Below are 26,649 nucleotides of genomic sequence, written 5' to 3'. Positions count from 1 at the left end.
GGCAGTTCAGAGAAGTTTCACAAAGCTGATTCCTGGGCTGAATAAGCTGCTTTGAGGAAAGGTTGAACAGATTGGCTTATGCTCATTGGCATATAGAGTAATAAGAGGAGATCATATTGAAACATAGGGGATATTTCCACTTGCTGGGGAGAGAATCTAGACCTCGGGTGGGGGGGCAGATGTGGGGACAGTTTCATCTGGTGAGAGCTACAGCTATCGCTGGTTGAAATTATATGAACCTGGCTAATAATTATAAAGAGCTGTACTTCAAATGGATGATCATTAATTGAAGCTAATTGGATTAATATTTATTTGGAACTCCCTGGAAGTGATGTTTGCTTTAAAAAGTGAAATCTGCTTCAGCCAGAAACGCATTTGCTTCATTCGGAGTGCAAATATGTACTGTCCAGCTAACCCAAGTGGCAGAGGCCAGTGGGTCTGTTGGTACTGTAGCTTTATTCAAGTTCTTTTTAAATTCATTCTTGGGACATGGGTGTCGCTGGCTGGCCAGCGTTAGAACACAAGTTAAAGCACTCCAGTGTCCAGATTATTTTCAATATATCTAAATGGAACAATGCCCTTGTGATGCAATTGCAGCTCACTCACTGTCAACTTAGTGGTTAAAACGCTGACTGCCATTGCTTCATTATTATCAGGAATTTAGTGCGTTCCCTAACACTGCAGGAATTCACTACCCCAAAGTACGATGGATGCTGGGACAATGAATAAATTTAAGGAGGTAGACAGACTTTTAATTGGTAATGGGTTCAAGGGTGATGGGGAAAAGGCAGAAAGATGAGGAGAATATCAGCCATGATCGAACAGTGGAGCAGACTCGATGGGCTGAATGGCCTAATTCTGCTCCTACATCTTATGAACTTCGGGAAGAATTTATGTGTTTCACGATTACATCTGGATTTTAATGTTCTGTGCTTGCTGTAAAACGCATTATCCATTAGTTTTTTTAATGGTTGTATCCACTTGAGGTCTTGTTTTTAATTTCTTATAAACCGGAATCCTAAAATCCAAACCATCAACACAACATTTACACATTCAAAGTATGCTTTTCTTAACCAAGCTGTATTGCCTCAAACTTACTGACAGTGAATTCCATCTGCCAAATATTTGCCAATTTCGCCATGATCAATATCCCCATGCAACTTCTTTCATGTTGCTACTTTAGTATTTAAAGATTTAAGACACAGATGAAGAGGAATTTCTTCTCGGAGGATTGTGATCTGTGGAATTCTTTCCTGCAGAGGCTGAGTCGTTAAGTGTTCAAGGCTAAAGTGGTCAGATTTTTTAATCAATGAGGAAATCAAGGGTTATGGTGATAAGGCGGGAAAGTGGAGTTAAGGATTATCATACCAGTGCAGTCATCTTATTGAATGGTAGAGCAGACTCAATGGGCCAAACAGTCTACTTCTGCTCCTACGTCTGATGGTCTCAGTATCATGTGAAAGTTTAGACAACAGGCTGCTATATCTGAGTCATTGGCACGCAGTGAACAGAACTGAACTCTGATCAGACCCTCCAGGACACCTACCTTCTTCCAGCTGTGCAACCTCTACTTCATGTTTCCATTTCTCTTACCAGGTTCAAATCCAATTCTTTGCCCTCGCCCCCTAATTTCATATCCTTAATCTTTCTTCCACTGCATTTTCGCCATCTGCCTTATCCGTCACTTCTTCAAAGAGCTTAATCAGTTTGAACTTGAATTGAATTACTTCACAATTTTAGCAAATTTGTCTGTAGATAACCCTCGATCACTCCATTTCTGATAGATTGTTGCACATAATGTAACATTCTATTTTAAAGTATGTAAATTTGTCATGTTGTAATAATGCCCCTCAACCTTTTGATGGAAAGCATTATAGACGCAAGATTTTTTTTATGTTGCTGTTGAGATGCTGGTATTTAAATTTGATTGCCTCTTGAGGAAAAATTCCCCTCAGCTGTCTTGTCTCTTTGCTATTTATGTTTTTTCTACATGGTAGAGAGATGTAGGTTGTTTGGTGTGCATGATATTATTTCAGAGCCATTTGTGTAGAATAGTGTATACAAATATATATATATACAAATCTACACAAGTACAGAGCTTTTTAACATGTGCCTGGATAGCTGAGCACATCCAAGCTGTAGCCATTCTGATGCTCTATTCAGATCAATGGCATTACCATTCACACAAAGTCTAAGGTCTCTGCCACAAGAGAAACATTGTAGGTGCATTATTTCAAGCAAGGCAGTCAAAGGATTTTCTGCATTTAAATCAGTTTCCAGTACTTGGGGACATCTTGGTGAATGGTTACTTAATAATTACAGGACTGATGTTTTGTAGTTCCCAAAGCAACCACACATGCCAAATCCATTGAAATAATGTTTTCTTGTGAAACTTTCCTTTCCCTGTTAGCATGGATTGGTTAGTTAGTTTTGGACCTCGTGATGATCACAGGAATGTGCAAGACGTCATTTACCCCCACCCTCCACTGCCCATTACATATCATGTTAGCAACCAGTATGTGCTCGACAATATGACCATCCTTTCGTCCATCCTTTGGACCATCCTTTGGCAGGTCAAATGGGATGAAGGAGTACAATATAAAGGGAAAGACTCTTAGTACTGTAGAGGATCAGAAGGACCTTGGGGTCCGGGTCCATAGGACTCTGAAATTGGCCCCGCAGGTGGAGGAGGTGGTTAAGAAGGCGTATGGTGTGCTGGCCTTTATCAATCGAGGGACAGAGTTTTGGAGTCCAGGGATAATGATGCAGCTATATAAGACCCTCGTCAGACCCCACTTGGAGTACTGTGCTCAGTTCTGGTCACCTCATTACAGGAAGGATGTAGAAAAGATTGAAAGGGTGCAGAGGAGATTTACAAGGATGTTGCCTGGATTGAGTGGCATGCCTTATGAGGATAGGCTGAGGGAGCTCGGTCTTTTCTTGGAGAGACGTAGGATGAGAGGAGACCTAATAGAGGTATATAAGATGCTGAGAGGCATAGATCGGGTGGACTCTCAGAGGCTTTTTCCCAGGGTGGAAATGGCTGCTACAAGAGGACACAGGTTTAAGGTGCTGGGAGGTAGGTACAGGGGAAATGTTAGGGGGAAGTTTTTCACACAGAGGGTGGTGGGCGAGTGGAATCGGCTGCCGTCAGTGGTGGTGGAGGCAAACTCAATAGGGTCTTTTAAGAGACTCCTGGATGAGTACATGGGACTTAATAGGACGGAGGGTTATAGCTAGGCCTAAAAGGTAGGGATATGTTCGGCACAACTTGTGGGGCCGAAGGGCCTGTTTTGTTTTTCTATGTTTCTATGTTTTGCATGAGACTTGGGCAAAGGAGACAACAGAGCAGTTCACCTGTTAAATCAGATCTGTCGACATCAAAGACAGTAACACTAGCATTGGAATATTTCCAAATCATAGTACGGTGCAAACCAGTGTGGTTGAACAACAGTGCTCCGTCAACAAGGATAGGGGTGGTGGTAGTGTTCGTGTTCCTAGTTCCTTTTAAGATACAATTTTGGCAGTGTATTTGTGTTTGTGTCACTAGATTATTCTCATGGCTGAGCATTCAGCCAGGCTAGAGAACATAACTGCAGCAACTCTGTCACGTAACAGATCATTCTCTAAAATGGCAGATCCACCCACAGCATTTTTGGAGTTGAGGTGTATCTAGAGGTTCACCAGGCACCCATCAACTCTTGTATTTCTGCTCGAGGAGAATAACTGTCTCCGCTTGGAGGTGGAAAATTCCTCCTTTTCTCGAATGCAAATATCCCATATGTATGGAATTTATGACTCAACTGGGTAAAATCATTCTGCCACTATAGCTAGGGTCAGTAACTCATTACAGGCCATGGATCAAGCTTGCAGTCTTGTTTTCAGTGTAATCTGGTGCCAGCCACACAGGGTCACACCGTTGTCCACTAAGTCACCAGAATAGCCATTGTATTCGATTAAATGCAAACAAACACTAATCTGGGTGCGATAATTTTGATAAGCAAATGGTGATGACAATTAACTAGTTAAATTGGTGTGCAAGTGGAACAGAGGTGCAGAAGTACCCCTTTTGACCATGGTGGTGATTCAGTGGAATCATGAACTGCACTATAAACATCTTTATCATTGCATGGAAATGTTTTGCCGAATTTAGGGTTCAAATTTTCCCAGTGGTTGGAGTGTGCACTGGTCATTAAGGATCTTGAGTGGGATGTTTCTGAACAGTCTGGATTGAATTCTCAATTGAAAAAAGTCAACTACACAAAATGAACCTCGTAATTCAGCATGATTGGTGTCCGAGTGAAACAGCTAAATGAACACAATAAATGTAGATAATCTGGGATATTGAAATACCAAATTGGTGCAACAGGAGATGTTCTTCAGAAATTGGAGTTGTGCTAACACCTAATATAGCTAAACACAGTAATGATACAATGGTATTATTGAAACAGCACCAAGAAACTAGCCGTAAGTGATAATGATTATTCAAAATTCCTATTATGTTTAGGTTTGGAGTGCAAAATGTGTTGGATTCAATTTTAGAAGTTTCCTTCATAATGCATTACGTTATACACTGTGACCCCTCCAATCTGAAAATTATTGTTCGGAAATACTAGTTGTCTGGAAATCCTTTGAGCAGACCCAAGTATTCCCTTGGTGTCATCAGCATCGTTTTAGTGCAGGTACTTTGGGAGGAGAGACATGGAAGATACTATATTTGAATAAATCAATTTTTATTACAGTTTATCACTGTTTGAGGTAAATATTTTTATCTACAGTTTTTTCTGGTTCTCTCACTTGTCATTAGGCATTCTAATATTTTTCTATAATCCAGAAATGATTAGGTCCTTAGCAATCTGGACTGGAGAGATTGTACTGTACTTTAAATACTGCGATATATTTCCAGATCTAACAAAATGTTGTTTAAAAGGCAAGCAACCTCAAAATAAGTAGAGGTCCGTGTGGTGCTAATCTTAAGTTGGCTATCTTACGAGGCATGAGACATTATACTGTGCCTCTGACTTCCTGGCTCCCCAGCGTCGGATTTTGGGGGTACCCCAAAGATGTGCTGGGGTATCTCCTCTTGGAAGTTCCCTGATAAAGGTTTACACAACAGTTGTCCGGAACCCTAACTACCCCTGGACAATTGCCCTGTACTGGGAACCATCTGACGAAAGCGATTCAAATCGCTAACGTTGGATGGTTCTACCAGCGTTACACTAAAAGCTACAAGAGTTAACACCACCAGCCCCTCCCAGCCTGACCCCTGACCATAGGACCTATAAACTCATCTGCTTTATAGCTGCTAGTGCTGTTTTAAAAAAAAGGGGGTGTTTCCTCCTCCTCCTCTGCTTCTTTTACATTTTGGTGCTGGAGTCGGGATGCTTTGTGCTGCCTGGATCGCACCCAGCTTGAGACGGGAGCTGAAGAATTTTAGCCCAGGTAAGTGGGTACAGAGTGACAATCCAAATAAGTTATGGCCCAGCGTGTTATTTTGCTGAACTGGAGCTGAGTGTAACATGGTGTGTCCATTGAAGGTTAGAAGGCTCCTGAAATCAATATCCTGAAATCAATTTAAGGCGAATTATTCTTGATTCACTGCTCACATAGAGGTCAGCCTAACTTTGTTTTCTATTTAATACTCTCAGGTATGACTCTAAGCTTAAAGTTAATTCAATGCTAGCTTTAGTTGCTGTAGAATTTGCTGTAGATACAGGTTTCCCAATGGTTCCAATGAAACATAGAAAATAGAAGTAGGAGGAGGCCATTCAGCCCTTTGAACCTGCTCCACCATTCATGATCATGGCTGATCATCCAACTCAAGTGCCAGATCCACCCCCCCACCATTCCCTATATCCTTTGATCCCCTTCGCCTCAAGTGCTGCATCTGACTGCTTCTTGCAAACAGTGTTTTGGCCTCGAATACTTTCTGTGGAAGCGAATTCCACAGGCTGACCATGGTCTAGGTGTAGAAATTTCTCCTCTTCTCTGTCCTAAACAGTCTACCCTGTATCTCCAGACTCTGACCTCTGGTTCTGCCCCCGCCATTGGGAATATCTTTCTTGCATCTCCCCTGTCTAGCCTTGAAAGAGCTTTATCGATTTTGATGAGATTGCCCCTCATTCTTCTGAACTCCAGCGAATAAAATCCTAACCAACTCAATCTCTCCTCTTATGTCAGTCCTGCCATCCCAGGAATTAGTCTGGAAAACCTTCTCTGCACTCCTTCTAGAGCAAGAACATCCTTCCTCAGATAAGGAGACCAAAACAGCACACAATATTTCATCACCATCCTGAAACATTAACACTTTTTCCCTCAGCAGATGCTGCCAAACTTGCTGAGGATTTCCAGCATTTACTGTTTTCATTACCCAATCGTTTAAAGTTCTATGTCATGTGGACCAGAATGCCCCAAGTTCAATCCTGATTGGTGTTGAGCTGGTTGGTCACAGTCCAAGTATAAATATGGAGGGTGAAATAGGCAAAGCCATTGGATGGATGCAAAGCTCGGGTAAGATTGGACTGCTTTGCTGCGATGTTCCCATTCCTGCATTCCAATCCCGTCCCCAACTGCAGTTATGTAACCAGTATATATTTGTGGGCAGCGTGTCTCACATTTGTCTGTACAGTAAAATGTATGACCAGTGCCATGGGAAGGAGACAACATCATTTTGAATTGATTTATTGTCACATGTATTAGTATACAGTGAAAAGTATTGTTTCTTGCACGTGATACAGACAAACCATACCGTACATAGAGAAATAAAGGAGAGGGTGCAGAATGTAGTATTATGCTCATAGCTAGGGTGTAGAGAAAGATCAACTTAATACGAGGTAGATTCATTCAAAAATCTGATGGCAATAGGGAAGAAGCTGTTCTTGAGTCAGTTGGTACGTGTCCTCAGACTTTTGTATGTTTTGCCCGACGGAAGGAGGTGGAAGAGGGTATGTCCGTGGGGTCCTTGATTATGCTGGCTGCTTTTTCGAGGCAGCGGGAAATGTAGACAAAGTCAATGGACGGGAGGCTGCTTTGCTTAATCGACTGGGTTACATTCGCAACCCTTAGGAGCGTTTTGTGGTCTTGGACAGAGCAGGAGCCATACCAAGCTGTGATACAACCAGAAAGAATGCTTTCTATGGTGCATCTGAAAAATTGGTGCGAGTCGTAGCTGACATGCCAAATTTCCTTAGTCTCCTGAAAAAGTAGTGGTGTTGGTGGGCTTTCTTAACTGTAGCGTCGGCATGGGGGACCAGAACATGTAGTTGGTGATCTGGACACCTAGAAACTTGAAGCTCTCAACCATTTCCTCTTCGTTCCTGTTAATGTAGACAGGGGCATGTCCTCCACTACGCTTCCTGAAGTCGTTGACATTGAGAGAGAGACTATTGTCATCGCACCAGTTCACCATCATCGGGATGCAGATAAAATTGACAAGGAAAGAAAATGGTGCATAATATAAATTGTTTGATCAAAATGAATGGTAAATAATTGACTGCCAGTAAGAGGGAAATTTTGATCCAGTGAATATTAAGGAAAATGCAGGCTTTGAACAGCATACTGTGTTTTTCTCTTGTATCTAAATGCAACTGCTGTTCATTTTGTGCAAGTGTCAGGTATTCTGTAACTGGTCACCAGAAAGTACACAAGTGTGATCCAGAGAGTTTGTAATGTCCAGCATTCCTTTTCTCCCTGTGAATGGTCTGATTTCCACTTGCACTCTCCCTGTACAGTACAAAATGTTCATCTTCTACAGCGCATTTGCTGCTTCTCGATTTACTAGGTGTTATGTCGCAAACTCTTCAGCTTAATTTTTATAACATCATATAATCAACCTTAAATTGAATAATTGTAGTTTCTATAATAAAAGAATACATCATACAAGTTTTTTTAAAAATGCCTACGGGAATCTTAGCGCCATACAGATTAACCAATTTGGTTAATTTTGCAAATGGTCGGACGTTATAAAATTTTCTTTTCTTCCAAAAGTGAGATCAGGTTTGATTTTAATAAACCTGCCCTTCTTTTGCTCACGATGTTCTGTTGTGGAATAACTAACTGTAGCTTGGGTTTCAGAAAGCAAATGTATAATGGCACATCCTGCTAATCAACATGGACTGAGTTCCACTGTTGCCAAGGCTGCCCTCGCAGGGGAGAAGGCATAAGTTAGAGAGCTTGGCATCTCTACTTGCACTTTTCTGTATAAGTAGGCTTGCTAAATGTGGTGTTTGCCTGTTTACAGTAGGACATTAACTCTGTGTCTGGGTGGTAAAATTACTACTGAAATTATGTTTGAACCGTAAGCTGTCTGTCTTGGTCACCAGAATTCAGCAGCCATCTTGACTCAGTCTAGGATAATTGCTTTTATCTTGCTCAGAGATAATTGTTGATGTTTAGCTTGAGCAAAGTGATTTTCTTCATTAATTTACCTAGATTATTATTTTAATCTAATTTAGTTTGGTCGATGGTCTATTTATCATCTAAACAAAACCACATTCGGATTCATCTATCTCTTGGTAATAATTTACAATTACTGTTAATTGTTTTTGTTTTGGAGCTGTCATCTCGAGTGTGCTGCTTTAGTTTCATCCAGTATTGGACGGGGCACCAAGCTAAGTTAGCTAGTCTCTGAAGCTCGGTTTCGCTCTTACAGTTTGGCATATATCTGTGCGTTGCACCTTTTGTCAATTTTTTTTATATTTCTGTGGGAAGTAGAAGAGAAAGAGAGAAATTGGGGATCTTGATACCATAGCAAATAAAATGTTCATTTCACAAGTGTGTAGCTTCTGGGTCAGTTGTATTCTACTATCCTCCCCACAGTTCTCTGTACTTTGAAATGGCTAGTCGGAGCCAGTCTGTCAAAATAGTGATGTGGGGTTTCCTCTACAGTAATTCTGAAGTTCTATTTCAATGTTGCAAGAAATTGCTAATCCTCGGGTGGATGGAGCTATTACAAGGGGGCATAACTATAGGGTTCGTGGTGAGAGATATAGGAAGGATATCAGAGGTAGGTTCTTTACGCAGAGAGTGGTTGGGGTGTGGAATGGACTGCCTGCAGTGATAGTGGAGTCAGACACTTTAGGAACATTTAAGCGGTTATTGGATAGGCACATGGAGCACACCAGGATGATAGAGAGTGGGATAGCTTGATCTTGGTTTCAGATAAAGCTCGGCACAACATCGTGGGCCGAAGGGCCTGTTCTGTGCTGTACTGTTCTATGTTCTATGATTTGATAGAGGTATAGTATACTTGAGCAGTGTAGACCTGGAAAGTTTTGGTTCAGTTTCACCATTCTGCTAGGCTAGTTGATCTCGCCCATTGTAACTCAGTGAAGCTTAGATTGGACTTGTATCTCCTGGGTTTTGGAGAAGAAAATTTGCGAGGTATCTCATTGCTAGTCAGTGTTCACAAACTGGAAAATGCACTTAGGATGGAGCTTGACTATAATTGTAGTGAGAATTGTCTAGCTGCCCAGCAATCAATATTTAGGTTCAGACACAAAGATTTAGCATGCATTGCCTTTCGTCATTCTTCCTACCAAAATGTGTCCCCTCACATTTCTCATTGAATTTCATTTGCCAAACGCCCCTTCCAGCAGCCGGTCTGCGGCCTTTTGAAGTTTATGATAGTTTACTACACTTCCATGTTTCATATAATTTGCAGATTTTAAAATTTGTTCTGCACACCTAGTCCAATTCATTAAAGTTTGATTTAATTTATTATCGTCACATGTATTAACATACAGTGAAAAGTATTGTTTCTTGCGCGCTATACAGACAAAACATACCGTTCATAGAGAAGGAAACGAGAGAGTGCAGAATGTAGTGTTACAGTCATAGCTAGGGTGCAGAGAAAGATCAACTTAATGCAAGGTAAGTCCATTCAAAAATCTGACAGCAGTAGGGAAGAAGCTGTTCTTGAATCGGTTGGTACGTGACCTCAGACTTTTGTATCTTTTTCCCGAAGGTGGAAGAGAGAATGTCCAGGGTGCGTGGGGCCCTTAGTTATGCTGGCTGCTTTGCCGAGGCAACGGGAAGTGTAGACAGAGTCAGTGTACATCAGAAGTGGTACTGGTGCTGGTACTGAACCTTGGGGAAAATGCCATTCTCTGCAAAATTCTGCTTTTTACCCATTAGCCACTTTTTTGGTTCTCTCTGCTGTCGCTGCCTCTTCTGTGGTCATCAGTTATGTTAACTAACCTATGGGCAGCACAGTGGTTAGCACTGCTGCCTCATAGCGCCAGGCACCCGGGTTCAATTCCCGGCTTGGGTTACTGTCTATGTGGAGTTTGCACATTCTCCCTGTTTCTGCGTGGGTTTCCTCCGGATGCTCTGGTTTCCTCCCACAGTCTGAAAGCCGTGCTGGTTCGGTGCATTGACCTGAATAGGTGCCGGACTGTGACGACTCGGGAAATTTCACAGTAACTTAATTGCAATGTTAATGTAAGCCTTACTTGTGACTAATAAATAAACTTTACTTTACTTTTAACAAGCCTAATGTACTTTTATCAGACTTTTGTTAGTCCATACACACAACATTAACTGCATTGCCCAAGTCCACTCTGTCTGTTAACTCATCAAAGGACCTGAATCCAATTATTCAAACACGATTTTCCCTTAAATCCGAGCTGGCTTTCCTTTATCGGTCCACGCTTGTCCAAGTGACAATTTTCCTCCCCACCCTCGTTTTGATTCTAAAGGTTTTGCCACTGCTGATTTTAAACTGACAGTTCTGGTCAGTAACTGCCAAGTTTATCCTTGTTTTGTTTCAATCACGCATATAGAATTTGTAATCCTCTAGCACCACCCCTGTGTCTAAGGAAGACTGCAAGATTGCGGCCAGCATCTCTGCAATTCCTATTCATCCCTCCGAAACCTATTATGTGTTCCATCTGTGCTGGGTGACTTATCTACTGTTAAGCACTGCCAGCTTCCCCAGTACCTTTTCATTTGTATTGCATCCAGTTTCCCAGCAAGCATCTAATTTATCTATCTCTACTAATCAATCTCCATTTTGGTCCCTAATCGGCCCCACTGCTGCTTTGAAAACCCTTTTACTGTAAGTACACCTGTACAATACCTTTGTATTTCCTATTATGTTAATAGCCACTGGGCGGGGAGGGAGTGAAAATCAGCAAGGGTCTCTGCACCCAAATATTGCCCCATGTTGAATGAATGAGTGTGTGCGCATTGGACCAAGCCTGTGTTATCATCTCCCGGACCAGAGTTACACAACTGGCATATTTCACTCGTCCGAGCGCCCTCATGAAGAGTAGCCATTCTGGCACGGTTCAGGGGGAGTGGGGCTTGAAGTACAAATAGGCAGCACGGTGGCATAGTGGTTAGCACTGCTGCCTCACAGTGCCAGGGACCTGGGTTCAGTTCCAGCCTCGGATCATTGTCTGTGTGGAGTTTGCATGTTCTCCCCGTGTCTGCGTGGGTTTTCTCCGGGTGCTCCGGTTTCCTCCCACAATCCAAAGATGTGGCACAGTGGTTAGCACTGCTGCCTCACAGCACCAGGGACCCAGGTTCGATTCCCGGCTTGGGTCACTGTCTGTGTGGAGTTTGCACATTCTCCCCGTGTCTGCGTGGGTTTTCTCCGGGTGCTCCGGTTTCCTCCCACAGTCCAAAAATGTGCAGGTTAGGGGGATTGGCCATGGTAAATTGACCCTAGTATCGGGGGACTAGCAGGGTGAATACATGGGGTTGCAGGGATAGGGCCTGGGTGGAATTGTGGTCGGTACAGACTCGACGTGCCAAATGGCCACCTCCTGTACTGTTGGGATTCTATGTGCGGCTTAGGTGGATTGGCCATGCTAAATTGTATCGGGGGACTAGCAGGGTAAATACGTGGGGTTGCAGGGATAGGGCCTGGGTGGAATTGTGGTCGGTACAGACTCGATGGGCCAAATGGCCGCCTCCTGTACTGTTGGGATTCTATGTGCAGGTTAGGTGGACTGGCCATGCTAAATTGCCTCTTAGTGTCAGGGGGACTCGCGAGGGTAAATACATGGGGTTATGAGGATAGGGCCTGAGTGGAATGGTTGTTGGTGCAGGCTCTAGGGCCGAATGGCCTCCTTGTATAGGGATTCTATGATTCTATAACCAGCCCCATGGCACATGTTAACATCTTTAGGGCAGGAACATGGAAAGTGTGATTTGTAATAAAATTCCAATTCAGCCATCGGAATTTATAGAAACTATTGCAAATTTGTATTTTATCCAACATTTTTGATGAAGGAAATCAAAACTTTCTGAACCTTGCATGGTGCTCATGGGAGGAGATATTACTTGTAAAATGTTCATCACTTCTCTTAAAGCTTGAAAGCAGGCAGTTCAGTATATCCACTAAAAAGCCCACTAAAGAACATTTTAATCCTTTATTCTGTACGTGGTAAAATATTGTCAGTTTTATGTTTTGCGGCGTTAAGTGCAAACATGCATCCATCTCAGTTAATGGAGAGCCCATTAAATACTGCCATCCGGTGGTCACGAGGTGCACTTTTGTGATTCCAGCAGCTTCTTGAATACGTTGTACATGAATAATTAGTTCCGGGTTTTGGTTTAAAAACTACAATAAACTGTTGGAAAAAAGTTAAGCGAATGCCTTCAAAACTATTTGATGGCATGTCCTGCAGAGATATAAATAATAAGAATTCTGTTAAATGATCTCTTAGCATTTGTGCAAAAGTGTGTATCTGTAAAAGTGGTTATGTGATGAGTAAATGTTTCTGTTCTGTGACTAGAAATTGTGGAACTATGTATATCTGTCGCCTGATGAGATTGTGAAAGGCGTTTGGAAATAATTTTGGTGCCAAATATTTCTTTCCCACTTTATCATTGTATCTTTATTAGGTCTATGTCACTATTACTGAGAGAATATAAGGACTGTTTGCTCCAAATCCTTTCCAATGTTCTTTTGGCCAATCAGTAACAAATGTGAAAGACATTATAACATCTGGAAGGGGTGCAGGGGGGGAAAGGGCAGGGGAATGGCACTAAGTCATGTTGCTCGTTTGGAGAGCCAATACAGACACGATGGGCCAAATGGCCTCCTCCTGCGCTAGTCCCGTTGGAATGCCCAGGAAGGGAATTCCCTCCTTGGTTCTCTCCCCTTCCCTCAATTCCAACCTCTGCTCACCATTTCCCTACCTGACAGTACTCGATCAAAAACCAAGCTGAGATGGCGGTTGAACCTGCAACCTTGCAGCTTTGCAATGGTTCATGTTAACATTTATTCCACGCCACTGCGCTGCCCCATATTAAGTTTTAGAACTCCTACAGGAAGCGCCAAATCTCTCAATGCACTGGCGATAATATGCTGCTTAATGTGAATCTGTATCAACCATGAAATACCTTACTACACTTACCTCTACTAATGATATTCCGAAAAAATGCTGTGAAGGGGAGGAAACCTGTTACAAATCACTGGCTCAAATCTACTTTTAATACGAAAAATCAAAGAATCATGGTTCATTTTGCATAGCCTTAAGGGAGCTGAAAGTATTAAAATGTACCCTTACCCTAGTGAATTTCAACAGTGACAAGGTTAAACTCACAGGATTGATGAGTTTCTGTTTCTGCATGGTGTACCTGGCAAAAAGAAACATTGCAGCTACGAAAAGAGGCAGAGAGGCAACCACAAATATTGTACGTAACCCCTGCCGGTGTGCGCTGATTGTGGGATAAATTGCTGTATTGAACTGAAATCTCGTTAACTCACATTTCATATTTGTAATGGACATTGGCAGTTTTTATTTATGTTATTTGTTTTTATAAAGGTGAACAGATTTGAACGGGCTTGGCGTTAGAAATTGCTTGTGTAATTCGTGTCCCCTAAGTTTTCAGTTCTGCGGTCCGCTCCCATCTTCTCACAGTGTCATCTTAAAGTGTGCCGGAGATTTACGAACGGTTATAGTTGTAAATTAATTTTATATGCTAAATACGGTCTTGTATAGTAATTGTCTAATTTATATGTAAATCACAAATCAATTGATGCTGGAAAACACAATAGTGCTAACAGCAAGGCTGTTAGTGGACCAGAAATTAATCCACCTCTGTAAGTTCTTTAAATTTGCCTGGGAGCAAGGGGAGGTGGGGGGGGTGGTTACCATGTTGCTGGGGAAGCACATTATTTGTCGTCCTCCTTCTTCCCCTCCCCCAGTTGTTTAGTGTGCAACATAAGATTTGAGATTCCATCCTAATGTTACTGGATGCCATAAAGTCATTGCCAATTAATTGTCCACTGCATATGAATTGAACATGATGACCTGGTAATGTTTGGGGCAGGAGATCATTGATCCACCCAGGCTACCATGCTAAGCTCGCCATCAATGTTCCTTACTGTGATTGCTAGAATCTACAGCCCTGGATATGATGAATTCATCCAGCCCACTTTAAAACTCATCATGGTTAAGGAGATGGGTTGTAGACAGAGTTGTTTTGCATCTGGAGCATGGACTTCAGTCCTGTTCTCAGGCTCTCATGGGTGTACCCAAGAATGTGTGGAAAAATGAACACTTTATTTTTCTTTAAAACAGCATGGAGACTGGACAGTCTTCGTTGCAACAAAATGGAGTTGAAGGGGGTCAGGAAACCTCCCTCATCTGCAGGTGTGCTGGAAGTAACCTTCTTGTCTGGACAGGATGTTAAAAACAGCAGCCTGTTTTGGAACATTCCTACGAAGAGACATTAAAAAGATACAACAGACCTCTCCTTAACGGCTACTATTATCTAAATGTTTGCAAAAGCTGATGCACGATGGCTGCACAGACTTGGTAGCTGCAGAATGGAATGAAGGGGTCTGAAAAAAAGCCACTCTATTGCGAGTTGCAAATTACTGCGATTCAAACCCCATTGTGTGTCAGTGCTAATGTTGCCGGGGACCATTTGTTTGAGCAATGGGAACACCAGGCAAACATTATGGTCACCTGACAGAAACCAGCTTATGATCAGAAACATTTTACTAACACACCTTGAGGGCAGAGTGAGTCATTCTGGGAGACAGAGATTCAAAGGATAGAGATCTCCCCCAGCGAAGGAAGAATGCTGCCTAGAAATTCACTAACTAGCAGAGAAGTGGGGGCTATCCTTTTACCTGCAGATTTGCAGAACCAAAAGTCATTTCTTCACTACAGTGTCTCAACTATAACTTTGAGTGAAACAAAGCCAGAAAACTACTGTTGCAGGAAATAAACCACTGAATTCATCGCCAGAAACATCCAACCCCTTCCTTTGAACCAAAAATAAACCATCAGGCCTGCAATGTTTTCAACTTCCACTTCAAGGATGATAGTAAAGACTTTGGACTCTTTTTAGGAGCTCTAATTGGATGCTATCTCTTATGCAATCATCTTTTCTTGCATGTGTGTCTTGTGTGAGTAGGTGCAGTTGTGATTACATTTGGATTTTGGAAAATAAGCATTTATCTTTTTTTAACTACTCACCAGAAAATCTTACTTGTGCCTATTCTTGGGAGCAACAGCACTCGAGGGGTTTAAACATTTCTTTGAGAGATGGAAAAAGAAAAGGGGGAACCATCCTCCCTTCTCTCCCCTCTCTGTGACATCCGTCCAGGCACCAATGTTGGAAACCTCAAGTGTGGACAGTCTTAAATCCTGCCTATGATAAACCTGAAGCCATTTCACAAAAGTACATTTGGAAAAAGTGAACTTTGATTTTTTTTTAACATGGATCCTGACCAAGTGTTTGCGAAAGAATATATTGGCCTTGGAGGGAGTACAGAGAAGGTTCACCAGGTTGATACCAACAAAAGAACAAAGAACAATACAGCACAGGAACAGGCCCTTCGGCCCTCCAAGCCCGTGCCTCTCCCTGGTCCAAACTAGACCATTCTTTTGTATCCCTCCGTTCCCACTCCGTTCATATGGCTGTCTAGATAAATCTTAAACGTTCCCAGTGTGTTCGCCTCCACCACCTTGCCTGGCAGCGCATTCCAGGCCCCCACCACCCTCTGTGTAAAATATGTCCTTCTGATATCTGTGTTAAACCTCCCCCCCCTTCACCTTGAACCTATGACCCCTCGTGAACGTCACCACCGACCTGGGGAAAAGCTTCCCACTGTTCACCCTATCTCCGCCTTTCTTAATTTTATACACCTCTATTAAGTCTCCCCTCATCCTCCGTCTTTCCAGGGAGAACAACCCCAGTTTATCCAATCTCTCCTCATAACTAAGCCCCTCCATACCAGGCAACATCCTGGTAAACCTCCTCTGCACTCTCTCCAAAGCCTCCACGTCCTTCTGGTAGTGTGGCGACCAGAACTGGACGCAGTATTCCAAATGCGGCCGAACCAACGTTCTATACATCTGCAACATCAGACCCCAACTTTTATACTCTATGCCCCGTCCTATAAAGGCAAGCATGCCATATGCCTTCTTCACCACCTTCTCCACCTGTGACGTCACCTTCAAGGATCTGTGGACTTGCACACCCAGGCCCCTCTGCGTATCTACACTCTTTATGGTTCTGCCATTTATCGTATAGCTCCTCCCTACATTATTTCTACCAAAATGCATCACTTCGCATTTATCAGGATTGAACTCCATCTGCCATTTCTTTGCCCAAATTTCCAGCCTATCTATACTTCTGAAGCTTCTGACAATACCGGAGATGAGGGGGTTAGCTTATGAGGAGAGATTGAGTAGATTGGGCCTGTACTCATTGGAGTTTAGAAGGCTGAGGGGAGATCTTATAGAGACATATAAGATAATGAAGGGGCTAGACAGGGTAGAGGCAGAGAGATTCTTTCCACTTAGAAAGGAAACAAGAACTAGAGAACACAGCCTCAAAATAAGGGGGAGTCAGTTTAGAACAGAGTTGAGGAGGAACTTCTTCTCTCAGAGGGTAGTGAATCTCTGGAATTCTCTGCCCATTGAAGCAGTGGAGGCTACCTCGTTAAATATGTTTAAGACACAGGTAGATAGATTTCTGATCAATAAGGGAATTAAGGGTTATGGGGAGCGGGCGGGTAAGTGGAACTAAACCGCTATCAGATCAGCCATGATCTTATTGAATGGCGGGGCAGGCTCGAGGGGCTAGATGGCCTACTCCTGCTCCTATTTCTTATGTACTTAAGTGCTCTGTATTGCTAAGAAACCTAATAGTTGCAGTGCTGAATCATCAATGAGGAAGTCTGAACTCGAATCCATGTCAGCTGATTATTCATGTTCAGTTCTCTCCAAGGAGGCAAGTTCGCCCATCTGTGGAGTTATTCAGATGAGGGAGGGAGAACTGGCCATGCAGTTATCTCCCCACAATACATCAATATGCCCTTGGCTTTATCAGCCAAATGTACCATTGACTATGTCTGTGGAGGTGACTATCAGGATGATTCACTTAGACAGCAAATGTAGCTTAAAGAGGAACTGCCTACTCTCAATTTATTGCAGTAAATTGGGGCCACAATGCTTCCTCAAACTCTTGAGATAACTACCAAGAAATGTGACCGGTTTTTTGTCCATGTTATCTCGGCTGCTCTAAGGTATTTCTATCTTCTCTACCTGCAAAGAGAGAGATGCTTCTTTGCTAAACACTACTTAATAGTATAAATTTGGTGCAGAGTTTATGCTCTGTTCACTAAGGTTCAAAAACAGTGTCGACAGCATTCACCGAGTTAAACTTCCCGAGTTCCAGTTTCTGCAGAGTGCTTCCTACATATCAGAGTGATTAGTTCTGAAAGTTGTGACGGTCATGTCATGTCTGCAAGGATATTGTATTCCTAACTTTCAAGATACAGACTTTGTGGACTTTTGAAAATTGGTCAGAGTGCTGCCCAAGGTGGCTGCCGAGAGTCAGATGACCTGTGATTTTTGGACAGTGAAATAACTCATGTCTGAACATGCTTCCAGAAGGTTCTTAAATTGCAAATGACAGTGGGTGGAATGCTCTCCCTTGAATAGACATTCACAATGTGAAAACAACTTGTGAACTGCCAGGATATTTACCAAAACTCAAAATCAATACCTCACCCGATGCAGGGTCTGCAAACTTGATGCTTAACAAAGAAGAGTGCAGAGAAACCAATTCATCTCAAGCAGGTGGGAAAAGCCACCATTAAAACACCATTGCCTGGCAGTGGCTTCCACCCTCCAATCAGTTATGTGGACAAAGGAGCTATCTATCATGGAGTGATCACAAGATTGAAACCAACTTCAGATCATGAGTTCTTTTACTCCCAGAGGCAGAGAGGGACAGATCAGCCTGCGAGCTAACAGGACAAGAGGGACTATCCTCCAGTTGGAAGAACAGAACTCTGCCTAACAACCAATCGACCCCGGCAGTAAAAGTGAGTGCCTAATTTGTTTGCACCTGCAAAGCCTTGCCTCTATAAAATTTTCCACGACCTTGTCAGGAAACCCAGAGGCTTCCAACTTCCATTCATCCAAAGAACCACAAAGGGCGGCACAGTGGTTAACACTGCTGCCTCACAGCGCCAGGGACCCTGGTTCGATTCCGGCTTCGGTTGACTGTGTGAGTGGAGTCTGCACGTTCTCCCCGTGTCTGCGTGGGTTTCCTCCGGGTGCTCCGGTTTCCTCCCACACTCCAAAGATGTGCAGATTAGATGGATTGGCCATGATAAATTGCCCCTTAGTATTAGGAGGACTAGCTAGGGTAAATGCATGGGATTATGGGAATAGGGCTTGGGTGGGATTGTGGTCGGTGCAGACTCGATGGGCCGAATGGCCTCCTTCTGCACTGTAGGATTCTATCGTTCTCCATCCAGACCTGGACACATGCATTTTTTAAAGGACTGAAACTTGGACACGTGATGTACTTCTTGCTAATAACCTAAACGTGCGCTTTGGCTCTGGAACCCATCTTTGACTGCGTGTATGTCTGTGTATGCTGGACTGAATGTGTGTTGCTGCATTTACATTTCGGGGCATTGAGTGAATAAGCATTCTCCTTTCTACGGATTTTAATTCACCCGAAAACCTGCTTTCAGTTTGTTACTGAAAATCACAAGGTTTAAAACACATCGTGTTGCAGACAAGAAAAGAGGTGAGGAAAAAGGGGAAAAGTGATCCCACCATCTCCCTCCTTGTTCGTAACAAGTGATGTTAAGTAACTAATGAAATGTGTTCCATTTTCACAATATTTTGACCTGTCACTGATGAGTAAGGAGAGCTAGATCAGGAATGTCAAAATTCTTTCAACATAGGCCTTCAGCCTAAGCCTGTTAGTGGGGAGCAGTTGTAAACCCACTGAATTGAAACACTCCTGGCAGGGGCGGAGGCGAGAGGGCCCAGAAACTTCAGTCCTGGACCCGCTAATGGGATTAAAATTCCGATTTAAATATTGACAGCAGCTCCATGCCGATTTCAGGCATGGAGCTGGCCACCGGAGATGCGGGGAGCCCATGACGCCCAGCGAGGAGCCCGTTAAACGGCCTCCGTTTATGTCACCCAGCTTTAGCAGCGCAGTGTTTGGGAGTACCGCCACCCTTCCCCGCACCCCCTGGAATGGGGCTTGCAAGCACGGTGGCACAGAGTGGCATGGTGGCACAGTAGTTAGTACTGCTGCCTCACAGCGCCAGGGACCTGGGATCATTTCCTAACTTGGGTCACTATCTGTGTGGAGTCTGCACATTCTCCCCGTGTCTGCCTGGGTTTCCTCCGAGTGCCCTGGTTTCCTCCCACAGTCCCAAAGATGTGCTGGCTAGATGCATTGGCCATGCTAAATTCTCCCTCAGCGTACCCGAACAGGTGCCGGAATTTTCACAGTAACTTCATTGCAGTGTTAATGTAAGCCTACTTGTGACTAATGTATTTTTTTAAAAACCTGTGATCTCCTCACTCGGACAAGAGTGCAACTAATTGAGCTAAGCTGACATTAAAGGGTGACAAATGCCTACTACACAAACATAATCTGTGTGTGTAGTTCTTAATTTCATGTGGATTTCCTCCAATTCTTCTGCTTATCCAGACATAGAAATCAAATAATTTTTAATCAACTTTTATGTAGCAAGTCACTGATCAGCCTGACCTTTATAAACTCAATTCCAAACTTTGTGCAGTGGGCCTTTGTTGCCCTTTGGCTCAGTCATATGCACTCACAAATGAGTCCAGAGGACGCAAGCACAAGCCGTTCCTCCAGGCTTTCAACATGTACATTGCCAGTGTATGACCCTAAAAGTGGAAATCACATCTTCGGCCTTTTATTAAATTCATGGGATGTAGGCACCACTGGCTGGGCCAGCAATTATTGCCCATTCCTGATGCCCTTGAACTGAGTGGCTTGCTAAGACATTTCAGAGGGCATTTAAGAGTCAACCACATTACTGTGGGTCTGGAGTCACATGTAGGCCAGTCCGGGTAAGGACGGCCAATTTCCTTCCCTAAAGGGACAAATTAGTGAACCAGATGGGTTTTTACAACAATCGACAATGGTCACCATTTGACTTTTAATTCCAGTTTTTGTTTAAAATTCAAATTTTACCATCTGCCATGGTGGGATCAAACCCCGGTCTCCAGAGGATTACCCTGGATCTCTGGATTACTAGTCCAGCAACAATACCACTGCGCCACAGCAAATTCAAGCATAGGATCAAGTGCTGGCTCAGGTTTAATGCCTGTTCTTGTCAGCTTGAATCTTGAATGTCTCTCTTGTGGGAACTAAGAATTGGATTCAATTTGAATTTGATTTTTTATTTGGAACAAGCAAGGATTAGGGGCTTGTCCGATTCACTCTGCGCATTGGCTTTGTAACTCTGAGACAGGAATAACTATTTTTTAAACCACATCTTAGAGGTTCGAACACCTCAGCAAGGTGTTCGGAGCCATCTTGTTTACAGTAATGACCAACGAGTCCCATTTTCTGAATGTTTATTATGGGCTAACCTACTGCATGTAAAGGATAGTTGATTCTTAAATTATCACGAGTAAAACACACTGAGTTAAAAGAAAATGGCATATCCAGTTGCCACCTCTTAGAAATCAGGTGTGTTTATTTAAGGTTGCTAGCATTTTTATTAAGGTGCCACCAAACCCAATATACATGTGGATCAACCAAGGCAGTAGAGTGCAGTTGATGAAAGTCCCAAAGGGTGAGTGAGATGCAAGAAGGCAACCCAATTAAATTGGGAGAGCCTCCAATTTTTGTTTACAGGGTTTTGTCATTTTTGTGCAACCATTTCCACCCCACCTACTGCTTGTGGCATGTGTATCTGACCCTCGCTGCCAAGGTGGTGTGCACCTAGTATTGAGAACTGTGAGCACTCGGGTAGTTCAACAATTCAGCTGCAAAGATTTGATTTCAATTGTATGTTGAGATAGGTGATCTCAATCAAAGCAGTGGTAAGACTGGTACGATTTGAAATAAAGCATCAAGTCAGGGGTTACGACTACATGGTGCTATCTCAGCTGTGGCTGTTGAGTAGAGGCAGCATCAAGCTCAGCCCTTCTGTAGTCAAATATTCTGCAGACACTTGGTCAAGCCATACATGCGAGTAACGATTGTTTGTGCAAAGTACTCGGAGGCAGCCAGTGTTCCTGTCTCCGTGACCCCATAAGAAATCAATCCAAAGAGTGAAAGGGCATTGAAATAAAGTGAGTCGGTGGGCTTTATCAATTATGTAGAAAGGGAGATTGAAATATTTGCCAGCTGGTCCTGAATTATTCTCAACAGGACATCCCACCCTAATTTCTGACTAGCTACTGTCTACCACTGTAAAGCATTCTTGAAACTATCACACGGGGCGGTATGAAGGTTTGCCTCAACTATAGACTTAACCCGATCCAGTGACAACAAAATGGGGTAACGTTTTGTTTCAATGGCAGTAGGTGAATCAGCAATGATAAATTATTTGTGGGTTTTCATTGAAAGCTGCTTGTGGCTGATTCCATGAATCTTCCTTTTGCTGTTTCTTTCCGTCAGAAACAGAATGTTGTATTCCGAACAAGCAATCCAGAAATAGATCACAAAGGAAGGACTCAGCAGACTAAGCTGTTGAATGGCCGCGAGTGATTGGAATCCAATGTCAGGGTTGCTTCCATTGTCTTTGAAGCATTATTATTTCAGTCCAAAATATCCAGAACTCTTATTGCCTGTTTGATTGAACGCCTCAAATCTTTTCAGTGCCTGTGATTTTTGTCTGTCCTATTAAAATATTCCATCAAGTTTCCCCAGTTGAAGGACCTGGCTAAAAGGGACATACCTCCAAAAAATACATGATTGCTTCAGAACATGATAGCCAGTCAGGGTGCACCTTTAGAATATTTGTTATTTAATTTGACAAGGTTCTTGGCAAAGTCGGTGTGGTGGCTTTGCCTTTAGAAAAAATTGAAAAGAAGCAGCATCAATAATGAATAGCTTTGCAAAAATGAGATTTCATTTTTAAAGAAAAAAAGTTTTTCAAGTTTCTGGCGTTCAGACTCCACGCTGTTTCCATGCTGCAGTAGCTACGGTTTTCCAACCTGGAAGAGTGAACCGCTCGCTGCTCAAGACAGCTGCAGTCTTTTACACTTCTTGCGTTAAGCTAGAAAAATAGTTTTGAGATATTTTGACGACTGTTTAAATGCCAGATTTTTCTGTTACTTTATTAGGACTATTTATCGGAAAATATCCTGTAGGTTTATGGGGAGGGAATAATACTTGAGCATGGAATGTGGGTTCGATGCCACACTTTATTATTACAGTTGCAACTACAATGTTAAAGCCTCTCTTTTTTGTGTGTGTGTGAAGAATTTGACTTTACTTTGGTCTGTTGCAGAACAAAGGCAATTAATGTCAGTTACTGACAGGAGATTATTTTTCCCTTATTACCATCCCCATGAGGAGTAATCTGGTTTGTTCTGTTGAATATTGTAGAGGAAAGTTGACCCTAATTAAAATTGTGTGTCTGCTTGAAGCCCACTTAGTGATTGTGTTGGTTTTTTGTTTGTGTCCAGCTGTGCCACACGGGTAGTGCCAGAAATTGCAAGCAGGACTTGGGCAAGTGTGTGCTAATGTCTGCCTCTCCTCTGGCAATGCCTTGTGTTGCAAGCACAAATTTACAATTTGGACTGGCTATCTCCGACATTTTGAGCCTGATGCAAGTAAGGGAAAAATGTCCGCAAAGTGAATCGTTTACTTGCAACAAAAATGTGTTGTTTCTACCAGTGTGTCCATATTGATTCCTGGCCTGCTCCATGAACCCAACTGGAGCCACAGACAGGTGACCTGTTCTTGAGTTTCCGCTAACGCTTTCTTAGAGTCGATGGGTAGCAGATTCATTAGTACTCGAGTTTACTTAGCTTGTCTAACTGTTAAGCAACCCTTTCTTGAATTGAGAGATAGGCCATTGCAGGCTAACCAGCGGTAGAGGTGCACTGTTTCGACTTCAGTTACTCTCAATGTTTTATTTTCCTCCCATTCAGGACAGAGCTGTACAGATCTCTCTTTGGAAAAATCAAGCAAGTTGAGGATGAGCAGTGATCATCGCCACCGGATCTTTGGACATTGGCTGTAAATACACCAGAAAAAAATTGTTACCCATTTTCTGCAAGGCAGGATTACACCTACTTCCCATTCGAATTCTGTTCTGGCTATGATTCTATGATTCTATCTATGATAAAGATTTTTATAAATGTCGGGAAGAGTTGCTGTCCTCAATGCCCCCACTCTGTAACTTGGACATTTTTATTATTTTTTTCTTTTGGAGGAAAAAGGGGCATTGGAGCACAGGTTACAGCAATTAGAAAACATTTGCCCAGCCTTCTGTGTACTTAAAGAGAAGTAAATAGTATTTCCCCCTCAGATTAACCAGGTCTCTCTCTTTCCCGATAGAAATCATATTGCCATTATAACATATTTATTCCTTCTTTGTTTAAAAAATTGAAATGTTTATTGTGAGAGCAGCAGGGCTGACTTTTTATACAAGTTATTGATATCCTCACACTCGTGACATGTTTTCTACGAATACACTTGTAAAGCTAATGACGCTTCTCAAAACTTGGAGCACAGGCTACAAGGCGAGTGAGATGCACCAGGGAGTGATTAACTGACTACTTCACCAACCTTGTGTTATGTTTGCAAAGTCTCTCCCTTGCATCTTAAAGTATGGAATGATTGAAAGTGCATTGCTGTTAAGAGAAGATGCTGGGAATAAAGTGAACTTGGCACAAGTTGACTTGTTGCAGAAGCTACATTGAAATGGTTGAAATAAACGATCTGTTGCTCCACATCACCAGCCTGGATAGTGCACTAATTTTTCTAGCAGACTGCAAAGTTTGCTTAGGAGGTAAAAGAGCGCCTTTCACCTGCACAGAAATTTAATATTTTATCACCTGCAGAAATATTTGAGATGCTAGCCGGGATGAAGCTACAAAAAAACCCACAACCATGCAAAGCAGCAGAAGCAGCTTGCTGTACATCAGTGGTTTCAGTAACACGGCACACTTCAATGAGACAAAACAATTCCACGGCACACCAACTTTCTTTCAGTTGAATCAATTGCTCATAAATGTCACATTTATTTACATTTACTATGGTTACAGTCTTACCAGAGAGGTTTTCAACTTTCAATTGAAATTCAGTGGATCAGAGCAAAACATGAAGTTGAGTAAATAATGACTTGCCAGGTTAGTGGCAAACCTGGGGCTGCTGGTGTGCGCAGAGCCTTTTGATCTGGGAAGGGATTGAAGAGAGGGGCTACCCGTGAATCTTGCTCACTGACGACTACTCCCTCCTGTTGCTTTTTAAGCACAGTAAGAAGTCTCACAACACCAGGTTAAAGTCCAACAGGTTTATTTGGAATCACGAGCTTTCGGAGCGCTGCTCCTTCAAAAGGTGAGTCCATGGGATTGAGCATGATGCAGACATCAGCTGAGCACACTCAGAACGAGAGTCACTCAAACACCAGTAATATTATTGAACGGAGACAATACAACACTTTTTTTTTAAGCATGCCAATGTTGAAAATGTAGCTCGCAGAGGGCACACTCAACCTGGCTCCATAATTTGCTCTGTTTAACACAGTCACTAACCCAGAGGTGCCCAAAGTGTCAATCACAGCTAACCAGTTGAACTACATCATTGATCAATCCTTTGGGAGATTAAATAACATCTATCAAGATCATGTCAGTGCACCTTACACATGGTTTGCAGTAAAGATTGGGCTCAGTGGTCCAACATAGCATATTTTTGTTCCAGGTTATCTTGTGTTCTTAAAGGAGGTAATAACTCGTTCGAGTGCTAGCAGCGGTAAGCACTGACCACAATTTTTTTCCACAACATTGTTTCTAAAAAATGTGTTCCCACACAACTTTAAGATCCAACAATCTGTGCATAGCTGGCCGTGAGGTGAGAAGAGATACGTACCTCTGATGCCCAGGCTCGACTCCCTGAACATGGTGCAGACAGCAGCTGAGCGCACTCAGAATGAGAGTCAGTCAAACAACAGTAATGTTCCTGAACAGAGACAATATAACAAATATCAAGAGAACTGATCCCCTTTACTTTCCATTGGAACCGGGTAAGTAAGTTGTGACATGCTCGCCTTTTATAAGTGTGGGAACCATCTGAAGAGCTGTTTCGCAGACCACTGGGACTTTGAGTCCGTCCCACAACCACTGAGTTACGCTCTTTTATCCCCGAGCCAAACTCCTGAACAGTTGCTCCATGTTTTCCTTGGTGTGCACCAGGGCCTGGGCTGTGGCTAGATGCATGAAGGTGTCGCCGCTCACTCTCCAGCCAGACACATTGATGTCATGGAACCGCCACCGCCACCACTTCCCAGAGGTGGCTGTGGATGTCCTCCGCAGTCATGCAGAACTTCCAGGGGCCCTTCCAGTGACCAAGCGCATCTCCCACCCCGCTCAAAGCCATAGCGCCCACATAACACTGAAGCAGCAAGCTCCATCGTAGCACACCCCAGCCCACAGACACTTGCTAGTCAGGGGCTCTTCCTGACTCTGGTGCTCAGGAGGGCAGTTCCCCTAAAGCTGAAGTGGCTGAGATTCGGGAAAACCGAGCCAACCTCGGGAAATTAACAGTGAGTGAGGGGAAATAAATGAAGTCGGGGCTCAGAATCTGCCCCACACCAGTGTGCCTTGGCACAGTGGTTAGGAACCACTGGCAAAGTAATCCCACAAGAAACATCTTAGATCAAAGTTGTGCAGTCCTGCAACATTCAGTCATGAGTGGTGGAGGATAACTAAAGAACAAACAGGAGGAGGAAGCTCTATGAGCATCCCCATTCCTCGCTTTAAGAGGACAGTGTGTCAATGAAAAGGACAAGGCAGAAAACCATCTTTAGACAGACCAGTGGATGATCCATTTCAGCCTTCTCCTAAGGAGCTCAGCATCACGGATGCCTGGCTGTAGCCATTTCAATGCACTCCACATCATTATCAAGAAATGGATGCAATGTATATAGCAAAGGCATCCCAGCTATAGTGCTAAAGACTTGTGCTCCAAAACTAGCCACACCCCAGTCAAACTGTTACAGCCTCCAAACTCAACAAAGTACAAAATTGCCCAGGTATGCCTTGTCCACAAAATGTAGGACAAATCCAATTCAACCAATCAGGCCACTCAATCATCAGCAATGTGATTGATAGAAGGTTACCCCGACAGTGTCATTAAACTGCATTCACTCGTCAGTAATCTGCTCACTAATTGTTCAGTTTGAGTTCTTCCAGCCTAAGATCT

At 43.1% G+C, this 26,649-nt stretch overlaps 1 protein-coding gene across 1 annotated transcript in view; it reads left to right on the top strand.

The window, feature by feature from the left end:
• The window catches only part of aatf (apoptosis antagonizing transcription factor), a 104,951-nt gene extending 80,768 nt beyond the window's left edge, over window positions 1-24,183 (top strand). Inside the window, exon 12 of the mRNA XM_078224913.1 lies at window positions 23,376-24,183. Within this exon, the coding sequence (XP_078081039.1) occupies window positions 23,376-23,433 (58 nt within the window). The 3' untranslated portion in view covers window positions 23,434-24,183. The remainder of the gene's footprint in view (window positions 1-23,375) is intronic.
• Window positions 24,184-26,649: the final 2,466 nt, after the last annotated feature.

The sequence above is a fragment of the Mustelus asterias genome, chromosome 12 (genome assembly GCF_964213995.1).
Source record: "Mustelus asterias chromosome 12, sMusAst1.hap1.1, whole genome shotgun sequence".
Taxonomy (NCBI): Eukaryota; Metazoa; Chordata; class Chondrichthyes; order Carcharhiniformes; family Triakidae; genus Mustelus; species Mustelus asterias.
This window is presented reverse-complemented; position numbering and strand designations above follow the sequence as displayed.